This window comes from Oncorhynchus gorbuscha, linkage group LG09 (assembly GCF_021184085.1).
Source record: "Oncorhynchus gorbuscha isolate QuinsamMale2020 ecotype Even-year linkage group LG09, OgorEven_v1.0, whole genome shotgun sequence".
NCBI lineage: Eukaryota > Metazoa > Chordata > Actinopteri > Salmoniformes > Salmonidae > Oncorhynchus > Oncorhynchus gorbuscha.
In genome coordinates, this window is record NC_060181.1 from 36,427,147 (window position 1) to 36,439,347 (window position 12,201).

At 42.3% G+C, this 12,201-nt stretch overlaps 1 protein-coding gene across 2 annotated transcripts; it reads left to right on the forward strand.

Moving 5' to 3' along the window:
- The first annotated feature begins 412 nt into the window (after positions 1 to 412).
- Positions 413 to 11,871, forward strand: LOC124043480 (acidic leucine-rich nuclear phosphoprotein 32 family member E-like). Of its 2 annotated transcripts, XM_046362115.1 has the most exons (7): positions 413 to 611; positions 5,843 to 5,992; positions 6,156 to 6,278; positions 7,732 to 7,898; positions 7,988 to 8,111; positions 8,220 to 8,265; positions 9,998 to 11,871. In XM_046362115.1, exons 1-7 carry the CDS (start codon positions 558 to 560, stop codon positions 10,090 to 10,092), a joined length of 759 nt encoding a protein of 252 aa, XP_046218071.1. In that variant the 5' UTR covers positions 413 to 557; the 3' UTR covers positions 10,093 to 11,871. The 2 variants fall into 2 exon arrangements, 1 of the variants encoding a protein (XP_046218071.1); XR_006840323.1 differs by lacking the exon at positions 9,998 to 11,871 and having other exon boundaries at positions 414 to 611; positions 7,732 to 7,894; positions 7,980 to 8,111; positions 8,220 to 8,270.
- The last annotated feature ends 330 nt before the right edge of the window (positions 11,872 to 12,201 follow it).

The following is a 12,201-nucleotide window of genomic DNA, read 5'->3' on the forward strand; positions in this document are numbered from 1 at the left end:
AGAAATCGGATCGGCATCTTTTTTGGTCTTAATTTAAGATTAGGGTTAGTCATAAGGTTAGCAGTGTGGTTAAAGTTACGGTTATTTGTTAAATCAGATTAAGACAATACATTTTTTAAATTAGCGGGGTTCAGCCATAATTATGACTTTGTGACTGTGTTAACTAGTGACGCCCCCGACGGTTTAAAAGGAAGACTGGGTGGTTTAAAACGATGATATTGACGTTCGCGTTGACCCATCTAAATCTACTGCGCGCGCAATCACAACCAATCACCTCTGTCGTAAGAGGCGGATTATGCTGAACGGCATGAACTGTTTGATTGGCGTTTCAATCATCCGATTAAAATGAAGGAATGGAGAATTGGCCTATCAAGAGCTCCATAGGGCGGGATTTGATAGAGGGGGCTGGGTGCTAAGTATCATGGAGGATCAGTAGGAGAACTGGGGCCATACAAGAAAACCGAGCTGTGTGTCCAAACTCTGGAGTTGAACATAGTATTGCCATATTTTTTTATTTTTTATTTTACGTTAACCTAGTGTTTTATATTTGACTAATAATGGAGATGAAAAAGAGGATCAGTTTAGAATTGAGGAATAGGACACCAGCGGAGGTAAGTTAACTTGCCATTATTTATCTTAAATTAGAGGTGATAACTATGCGAGCCGATAACCCAGAGAAGAGCAGGATTTCTTAAGAGCCTCCGCTCTGCACATTGACAACAGAAGATGCGAGTCCGATTAGGTTTAAATTGTTTTGGATTCTGATTATTGTCCGATCACAACATATGTTGGTTGCTGTACAAAAACGAACTGAAAGTATCCACAAAGCAATTTAGATCGCTTTGTGATTCTAATAGCATGTTATAGATCTGCAACACTGTCTTTGCCATCATCCGCCTGCCTTGTCTTGCGCCCGGCCAGAGATCCATTGGATGTTCAAGGTGGCGGAGCGGGCATAATTATGAAGAACACATTCCGCTCCGATTATGTTATTGTGAGAATTATTAAAATTGTGAAAAGCCAATAACATCTTAACAGGGCTCAACTGACGTAGTGTTGACTCCTGTAAGCAAGCTAATCCAAATAGAGAATTCACAACTGATATGGAAATGTAAAATAACTTTCGATAGCCCCCGGGAAGCGATTAATTGGTTTGTCGTGGAAGTTGCCTGATGTTATTCCATATGAATGTTGATGCAAATAACTATTTCAGTCGAATTTAAAAACTCAAGCTTTCCATGCGTAACAGATCTTAGCAGGTTAACCAAATGTCAAAACAAGCTGGTTGGTTTCTCTGAGCGGACATTTTTACTAATCTAATTGTTTTTTAGCTAAGAACCATTTATTTCACCGTAGCATTTTTTAAAGTTTACGGGATTTAAACATCAATACTCCAATGAACAGCGCCTGGAAGAATGTATAAGCAATAAAACCAGCATGCACGCAAGCAGACCGTTGTCGGAGCGAGACGCGCAGTCACTGTCTACGGTGGCGTCAGTGTAGCGGATTTTTTTTGTACAGTACAGGCTGTTGAGCCCAGTTTCTGACGGGCGGGGAGTGGAAGTCATTTTGTTACATCTATACACGAGCACATTTTAACGGCGATAACCAGTTTAACTCGATTTAGATAAGCAAATTGATAAATTGTTCGTATTATACGGCTAACGTTACATGTAGGCCTAAATCAAAATGTACAAAGTCTACTTCCAAGCAAATATACGATTCACTCAGCCGGCCATTTAAACAACCTACTTGTACTCTCATCGGAAAACAAATGGTCTATTTTGCCTCCATGATGTAGTGATTATGTAACGACAGGCTTTTCCTCGGGACATTAACGACGAAGTCTTAGTAAAACGTATATGTATACATTCAAGTGTAGCAGCGTTTGCGGTCCTGTTGTGCATTTTATGAATTTAAGTAATATGGCAGATGGCGTGCGGGGCTCAGACCTCCCCCCAATTTAGTAGATTAGGCTACAGTAAATCCCCCAACCCTCAGAGACGGCGCTTGTTTGAGAATTGACAAACCAGGTCCCCAGTCATTCATGCCACTGCCTCTAGCCTTCGACAAACCTATTTCTCTTACCATTTCTGTAGTTGCATAACTGCTGTGCATTCAGCAGTGAAGTCCATTAATAGGATGTAGGCTACATCTCCACTGTTTCCCACTCAATGACGATATCAAGATGTGCACAGAACTGGTCCTTTACAACCGAGAGGCATTAGGTGAAGATTAAACCAGACTAAGGCTGTGACAACACCAGCCTCCTTTACCATCTCTTGTTTTGAGGAGCGTATTATTTTCAATTTTAAAAGGTATGATACAGTGCATTCGGAAAGTATTCAGACCCCTTGACTTTTTCCACATCGTGACTTTACAGCCTTATTCTAAAATTGATTAAATATTTTACCCTCATTAATCTACACAAAATATCCCATACTGACAAAGCAAAAACATGTTTAGATTTTTTTGCAAATGTAAAAAATAAATACATGGAAATATGACATTTACATAAGTATTCAGACACTTTGGACTTTGATGAAACACCTTTGGAAGTGATTACTCTTCTTGGGTATGACGCTACAAGCTTGGCGCACCTGTATTTGGAGAGTTTTTCCCCATTCTTCTCTGCAGATCCTCTCAAGCTGTGTCAGGTTGGGTGGGGAGCGTCACTGCACAGCTATTTTCAGGTCTCTCCAGAGATGTTCGTTAGGGTTCAAGTCCAGGCTCTGGCTGGGCAACTCAAGGACATTCAGAAACTTGAGACACAAAGCCATTCCTGCGTTGTCTTGGCTGTGTACATAGGGTTTTTGTCCTGTTGGAAGGTGAACCTTTGCCCCAGTCTGATGTCCTGAATGCTCTGGAGCAGGTTTTCATCAATGATCGCTCTGTACTTTGCTCCGTACATCTTTACCTTTATCCTGACTAATCTCCCAGTCCCTGCCACTAAAAAACATCCCCATAGCATGATGATGCCACCACCACGCTTCACCGTAAGGATGTTGCCAGGTCTCCTCCAGACGTGACGCTTGGCATTCAGGCCAAAGAGTTCAATCTTTGTTTCATCAGACCAGAGAATCTTGATTTCTCATGGTCTGAGAGTCCTTTTGGTGCCTGTTGGCAAACTCCAAGCAGGCTGTAGTGCCTTCCGTCTGGCCACTCTACCATAATGGCCTAATTGGTAGAGTGCTGCAGAGATGGTTGTCCTACTTGCAGGTTCTCCCTCCTCCACAGAGGAACTCTGGATCTCTGTCAGTGACCATCGGGTTCTGGGTCACCTCCCTGACCAAGGCCCTTCTCCGATTGCACAGTTTGGCCAGGCGGCCAGCTCTAGGAAGAGTCTTGGTGGTTCCAAACTTCTTCCATTTAAGAATGATGGAGGCCATTGTGTTCTTGGAGACCTTCAATGCTGCAGACATTTTTGGTACCCTTCCCCAGATGTGCCTAGACACAATCCTGTCTCAGCTCTACAGACAATTCCTTCGACCTCATGGCTTGTTTTTTGCTCTGACATGCACTGTCAACTGTAGGACCTTAGAGACAGGTGTGTGCCTTTCCAAATCATATGTCCATTCAATTGAATTTGCCACAGGTGGACTCCAATCAAGTTGTAGAAACATCAAGGATGATCAATGGAAACAGGATTCACTGGAGCTCAATTTCGAGTCTCATAGCAAAGGGTCTGAATACTTATGTAAATAAGGTATCTTTTTTATTTTATACATTTGCAAACATTTATAAAAACCTGTTTTCCCTTTGTCATTATGGAGTATTGTGTATAGATTGAGGATTTTTTTTGGTGTCCATTTTAGAATAAAGCTAACGTAACAAATTGTGGAAAAAGTCAAGTGGTCTGAATGCACTGTAATCCCTGGATTGCTGATGCTACACTACATCACCAACATTATGTGGACACCCTTTCAAATGAGTGGATTCAGCTTTTTTAGTCACACTCGTTGCTGTCAGGTGTATAAAATTGAGCACACAGCCATGCAATTTCCATAGACAAACATTGCCAGTAGAATGGCCCGTACTGAAGAGCTCAGTGACTTTCAATGTGGCACGGTCATAGGATGCCACCTTCCCAACAAGTCAGTTGGTCAAATTTCTGCCCTGCTAGAGCTTCTCCTGTCAACTGTAAGTGCTGTTATTGTGAAGTGGAAACATCTAGGAGCAAGAACGGCTCAGCCGCGTAGTAGTATGCCACACAAGCTCAGAACTGGACTGCAGAGTGATGAAGCACGTAAAAAGCGTCTGTCCTCGGCTGCAACACCCCACTACAGAGTTCCAAACTGCCTCTGGAAGCAACGTCAGCACAAGAACTGAAGCTTCATGAAATGGGATTCCATGGCCGAGCAGCCACACAAGCCTAAGATCACCATGCACAATGCCAAGGGTCAGCTGGAGTGGTGTAAAGCTCACTGCGATTGGACTCAGGAGCATTGGAAGCGCCTTCTCTGGAGTGATGAATCACTAAACTATCTGGCAGTCCGACGGACAAATCTGGGTTTGACGGATGCCAGGAGAACGCTACCTGCCTGAATGCATAGTGCCAACTGTAAAGTTTGGTGGAGGAGGAATAATAGTCGTGGGCTGTTTTTCATGAGTCGGGCTAGGCCCCTTAGTTCTAGTGAAGGGAAATCTTATTGCTACAGCATACAATGACATTTTAGACAATTCTGTGCTTCCAACTTTGGCAGTTTGGGGAAGGCCCTTTCCAGTTTCAGCAGGACAATACTCCCGTGCACAAAGCGAGGTCCATACAGAAATGGTTTGTCGAGATCAGTGTGAAAGAACTTGACTGGCCTGCACAGAGCCCTGACCTCAAACCTATTGAACACCTCTGGGATGAATTGGAATGCCGACTGCTAGCCAGGCCAAATTGCCCAACATCAGTGCCCGACTTCACTAAAGCTCTTGTGGCTGAAGTCCCTGCAGCAATGTTCCAACATCTAGTGGAAAACCTTCTCAGAAGAGTGGAGGCTGTTATATTAATGCCCATGATTTCGGAATGAATGTTCAACGAGCAGGTGTCCACATACACTACATGACCAAAAGTATGTATTGACCATTGAGGCTTTGAAGCCACCTGTCGGCCATATTGGCACTCCCCAATCCTCTAGAGGAATGAATGTAATTCCACAGTATTTCAATTAAATGTTTAAAGGACAAAGTTACATGTATTTAAGTATTTTTGTCATTATAGTGGGGACAGTAACATTAGTACAACAAAAAAATACATTAAGGAAAATGTTTCATGTTTTGTTCAGCGCATTATAGCACAAATTAATATAAAGTATGCATGAACGTGTCTGTAATAGAATGTCAAAGAATGTAGACATTATTAAATGTTTCTATAGCTTCCAAAAAAATTAATTCAAATGGAGTGCGAAAATGACTGTGCAGTGGCGTCAATACAGTGCCCCCTGTCAGTCATCTAGGGGTTATACACATCATTGGTTAGCACATTTATATTTTTACCTCTTGAAGCCTTGTAGCTAGTCAGCTACTCCAAACGTGGCGTTTTTCCAGACAGGGCTTCAGTCTTGTCCACACAATGCATTCAAGCAGAACATTTTTGAAAAGGCATGTGTTCACAGGAAACAGCTGACTTTAGGTCAAGGGTCAGCTTTTCCAATCAACATGCAATATGATTACAAAATGGTGAATTAAACCAAACAAATCAAATGTTTGCCTTTGTCAATAAAAATGCAAACTAGCTAAGCATTTTAATTTGGTTTAATGAATTTGATTATTTAACATTTAAGGATGACATCTCTTGAGATGCACCATCTCATTTTCAAGAGTGTCCAATGTATGGTGATGACTATTCCTACAGGTGACAGAGCTGGTGGTGGATAACTGCCGCACCAGTGATGGTGAAGTAGAGGGCCTGACAGATGACTTCAAGGAGCTGGAATTCCTCAGCATGGTCAACGTTGGACTCACCTCCCTGGCAAAGCTACCGTCGCTGCCCAAACTGCACAAGGTGAGTAGGGAAGCCGGATCTTTTTGAGCAATCAATTCTCACTGACAATTTAGTTAGCGGAATTATAAGCCACTCTGGCTTCACTCCCAATATTTGTCATGCAGGATTACATATTTTTCCCAAAATGATTAATCAAGAAATGTATTATATTCTTTCCTCACAGTTGGAGCTGAGTGACAACAATATCTCAGGTCATTTGGAGACACTTTCAGAGAAATCCCCCAACCTGACGTATCTAAACCTGAGTGGCAACAAGATAAAGGAGCTGAGCAACGTTGAGGCCCTGGTGAGTAGAGTCGTTAATGCTACAGTTGTAGCATTCTGCGGTTCCAGGCAGAAGCAGTTTTTTGGGACTTATATATCAAATTGTATTTGTCACATGCTTCATAAACAACCTGTGTAGACTAACAGTGAAGTGCTTTCTCAACAATGCAGAAAAAGCACAGAAAAATGATAACAGTAGGAATAAATACACAATGAATAACAATAACTTACTGTTGAGACTTAGTATATAGTAGAGTACACAAGGTGCAAGTAAAACATTTGGTTGTGCATCAGCAATTTGTCTTATGTCAGTCACTGACAGTCCCTCAATTAGCCATGTCAGCTAACAATTTATAGACTGTTAAGTTAGTCGAGCCAGCCATCTAAACCTGCAATAATCATGGCCCAGACCTCCAGGGGCCCCCATTGATTTTGAGCAGGAAAAGGGGCTGAGCTGGACCCAAGGAAAGAAACAATAAGCATCCAAAACACCCCTAAGCTAGACTAGCCTATTTCAACAACAACTAACTAACCAAAAATACAGTGGGTGGTCCTCCCAATTCTAACTAGTGGTAACAAAGTTTACCTATGTGGTAGTGTATACCCATGGGCGACTTGTCTCGTTTCCCCCTTTTTCCACCAGCAAACAAACACCATAACCAAAAACAATACTCACAGGTGAGGACAAAGTGATATGGAGGTGCTCAAACAAAAGAGAGCTCAATACACAAAGAGAGACATAGTAGGAGATGGTGAAACAGAGCACGATCTACAGACATGGCATTTACAGAGAGATTGAGCTCTAGAGCAAACAACTGACAGGGTTTTTCTAAACCAATGGAAAGGAACTGTGATTGGGTAGGAAACAGGAGGAGGTGTGTCTTCTGATTGATGATTGATTGGGGAGTGATGATTTTCACCTGTGAGGGGAGAAGGAGAGAAAAGAACACAGGATACACACACACACACACACACACACACACACACACACACACACACACACACACACACACACACACACACACACACACACACACACACACACACACACACACACACACACACACACACGGGATACCTGTATCCGTAACCCCATGGCAAAATTTGTAGACTTGCATGAAATTTGTTATAAAATTGCTACATGTTCTCTCCACCTCATGGCAAAATGTGTATAACTGCAGAAAAAATCCTTTAAAATGACTAAATGTTCTTTACATTCCATGGAAAAAAATGTGTAGAATAGCAGGAAATGTACTTTAAAACTGAAACTTAATCTCGTTTAGGGCCCCAAAAGGCTAGAGTTTGTCCTGAGGCTGCTGGTTTTATATTATCTGGGAAAACTACTGTTAGCTTCGGGTATTATATTATAGCACAAACTAATCATCCCATTCACAAGGAGACTAGTACTTGGAGAGAATGATTAAGAAGGATTGTCTGATAGGGTGTGCTCTCACCCCTTCTCTCTAAAACCACAGCAAAATCTGAAGAACCTGAAGAGCCTGGACCTGTTTAACTGTGAGATCACCACACTGGAGGAGTACCGTGAGAGCATCTTTGAGCTGCTGCCTCAGGTCACCTACCTGGACGGCTTCGACCAGGAGGACAATGAGGCCCCTGACTCAGAGGCAGACGCCGACGGTGAGTAAGTCTACCACAACACAACAACGTGGTGTCAGTGATATTTAAGCTGAACTTTCTTGAACGAAATGCTTCTTCATCATAGATGATGAGGGGGGAGGACGGAGCCGGACCAACAGGGGACTATGACGATGAAGATGACGACGAGGAGGAGGAAGAGGAGGTCTCGGAAGGAAGAGAGGTTGGGCTCTCTTACCTAACGAAGGAAAAGATCCAGGTGAGACAACTGAAATATTTGTCGTGTTTTTTCAGAACATCTTCGTTTTATTTCCGAAGACTCGAGTCTATGCTTAATTAAAGAATGTGAACTCCTCCCACTCCTAAGGATGAAGAGGATGATGATGACTACGCAGAGGAGGAGGATGGAAAAGGTGAGGACAAGAATTGTTATTGACCGGTCACTAGTAATCAAACCCAAGTACATGGACTCTAGCCTGGAAAGGGTCAGATATGTTTGTCTCACAGATCTATTGATGTAGTCAACATACACCATGTATACCAAACATTTGGAACACCGTCCTTATGCTCAGTTGCACGGCACTCCCCCATTTTGGGCTCAGAACAGCCTCAATTAGTTGGGACATGGACTCTACAAGGTGTCGAAGCGTTCCACAGGGATGCTTCCTACAGTTGTCACGTTGGCTGGATGTCCTTTGGGTGGCGGTGCAATGATTAAGAAACTACACAAGACAAACAAAACGATCACAGATAACACAAAAAAATACAGCAGCAGATTGTTACATTTCCACACAGGTTATTCCCCTAACAGCACAAGATCTTGCATTACCCGAAACTGTTACAGGCAATACAAAAATAAAAATCCTCCAATAAATGTTTAAAATGGGCGACAGGGGGGCAAGAGACTCAAGTTTAAGTTTAGTCTGCAGGCTTTTCCATAGGCAAGGAAAATAACAGGAAAAGGCAGCCATACCCAACTCTGTGGAAATTGCATGGGCCTCAAGCCTAGCTATATAAATTGACCGCAAGAATACTTAGCTACTACCTTATATGTACGCATTAGATCTGAGGTATTGGGGAGCCTTTGAAAGTGTACTTTGATGCAAGAGAACTACATTAACATGAAACCAAACTGGATTCCTTACACCATGCCCAAACCACATGCCAAATTGATTTTGTCCCCCCCACACCAAACGCAATAGGCAGGTTGAAATATCAAAACAACATCTGAATCAATTATATTAATTTGGGGACAGGTCGAAAAGCATTAGACATTTTTGGCAATTTAGCTAGCAAGCTAATATGTCCTATTTAGCTAGATAGCTTGCTGTTGCTAGCTAATTTGTCCTGGGATATAAACATTGAGTTGTTATTTTACCTTAAATGTACAAGGTCCTCTACTCTGACAATTAATCCACAGATAAAAGGTAAACCGAATCGTTTCTAGTCATCTCGCCTCCTTCCAGGCTTCTTTTTCTTCTTTGGACTTTATATGGTGATTGGCAACTAACTTTCATATTAAGGTGCAGTACCACAACTGACCTCAGTTCATCTTTCAATCACCCACATAGGTATATGTTCCTAAAACCCAATGAGAAGATGGCACTTGGGTATATGCTTCTAAAAACCATTGAGGAGATGGGAGAGGCAGGACTTGCAGCGTGTTCTGCGTCACGAATAGAATCAACTTCTATTTAAGCGCCTGGCAACGCAGATGCTCGCGAGCAGTGTGGGTGCAATGATTGAATAACATGTATGTGTACATTTTATTTTGCGACGCTCACACACACGACACGACCGTTAAGGTCAGCACGTTGGCCTCTCTTGCAGTGTTTCGCTAATGGTAATTCAGTCTACAGGGTGGACTTTGTTACGTGACTGAACAGAGGTATACTGGTGGTACTGTTTGTTTTCCCTCAGGTGTTTTTGAGATGGGTATGTGGGAGCGGAACATACAGTGGGTTGTGCATCAAATCCCACACAGCCTGTGGATATGATCTCATCGAATTCTGAATGAAGGGAAATGCCAATTGTATTTGATTGCCATTGTTAATTTTGACTTAGTCCTGATTAGAAATGATTGTCACCTCTTTTTAATTTTATCAGACAAATTCTGACATTTTGATTGGCTTTTGTCCTGTGCAGAGGAGAAGACAGGAGTCAAAGTTGAGAAGAGAAAGAGGGATGCTGAGGATGAAGGGGAGGATGATGATGATGACGATGACGACGATGATGACTGACTAGGCTTGTCTTTCCCCAGCGAACCTCTGGATCCAGATCCAAGCTGTAGAACAATAACCACAAAAAAGTGTGATCTTTCAGATTGTTTCTCTTTGTATACCATAGATATCACTATAGAGGCTGTTTTTTTTCTTCGTTTTTATATATGAGATACAATATGAAAATGAGATTTTATCGACAATTAATTTGTTAATCATTCCATGTTAAACGACCACCCCAAATCTCTTCAATGTGTAAGGGATCTAAAATAAATGGATGAGGGGGGGGGCTGGTTTTATCTCGAATGGCTTGCCAATGATATGATCAGTTGCAACTAGATGTGTGTTATGGACTAATTTAAGAACGGCTGTCGCAATAATGACCAGCACAACAGAAGTGGCCCACACTGTCCCTCGTTGACGTCAGTGTTCAACAACCATCCAACAGCGTTCCAAGACCCATGACAGGCCATGCAGCCCAGAGTCCAGTCCAGTTCAGCCCATAGAGATAGATAGAGGACTCCTCTTTGTATCTGTGCTATTATAGTGTCTGTGACAGCATGAGCAGCACCATTAAGGCAATCTCCATTTTGAAGTAGTCAATTTTCTTCTTTACGATTGGCTGATTCTGCCTGATGACCCAGTTGGACATTACTCCAACAGGGTCATCAGGAGGGATCAGCCAATGAAGTTGGAAGTTCCACGCAGTTGACTAAATTGAAATGTTGGAAGCCCTCAATGGCGCTGCCCATGCTAATATGACCTTTTGGCCACTAGAGGCCTCTTATCGTTCTCTGTGGTCCAGCCAAGTCTCATCTACCTCTCTGGGCCACGGTGAGGAAAGAATGCCCCCTACAGGACAGCACTCTACACAGCACCATGCTCACTACTCAGGCAGCCAGGGATACCAGGCTAGAAAATAGGCAACAGGAAGTTCAGGAACCTCTATCGTCATCGTTGTCTGCCACAAACGGTCTCCTCTTTCCCCTCAATGCATTTTGTACCAGATTCCACCCATCAATGAAAGTCCTGTCTCGCGTAAGATAGCATAGCAAAGACTGTTTAATCCCTCACACAGTATATGACTTGTTTTAGGAATTTAAAAAAAATAATGGGAGATGGGGAGGTCCAAAACAGTAGTCTAACAGTTTCTATACCAGCGTTAGTCCTGGGGAGGCGCACTGCCAACTGATGTGCAAACTGAGGGCCACAGAGCTGTGGCTTTCTAGGATCGGGGCCGGTAATCTCTAGTCTAAATCAAACCTAGCGGTTTGGCCTTAACATCCATCCATAACAGATGGGTCAACAAGGACATATCTGTTTACAGCTTGAAATACTGGAACCTGACTGTTAACGCTGCTGTTGCGGTAAAAGTGACAGAGTGGCACGGCCATAATGTTTTTAAAGTTAAGGTCAAACTGCTTCGGATTTAGGATTTAATCGCATCCCTAAGTACATTTTTAACTTTGTCTTGCTGTTGATGCAAGTTAATTTATAATTGTACTGGTATTTTACATAGCAGGAACTTTCATCTATTATTTGTAAGGCAATATGTAAATAGTTTCAGTTCCAACCGTTTGGTGTTTCATGTTTGTTTTTTAAAATAAACGTTTTTGTCATTTTGTTTTAATATAAAGCACAGGTCAAGGGGCCAAAGTCTGACCCAACACACTCAATATAGATTATTTTCCATCCTTGGCTGTTGTGACAAGTTATGTGTTTGGTGTGCTGTAAACATCTTAAAAGAGGGGTTTTGAATTAAAAAAATTATGAACAGAAAAATAAAATGCTTTGATAGTTGATGTTTGTTTGTCTTCAGAAAATGATTACCTCACTACACAAATGTCATTCACTGCTAGGCACATGTAGCAATGATGTACAATTTACCAACAAGTGACCAAAGGAGTGAGAATGTCAGCATATTACATTGGCTGGACCAAACTCACAAAACTAAATATTTTTACAAGGTATTCAGTGAGATGTGAGGAGTGTGAGTGTATTGGAACCCATAAGTCCTTGGGCCACTGTGGCATATGAGTTACAGTTCCTCACGAACACAGTCTGCTGGCTTTGTTTTCTAATATCACCCACAGCTGCCATCTGCTGGGCATCACGGGCATTAAGAATTCA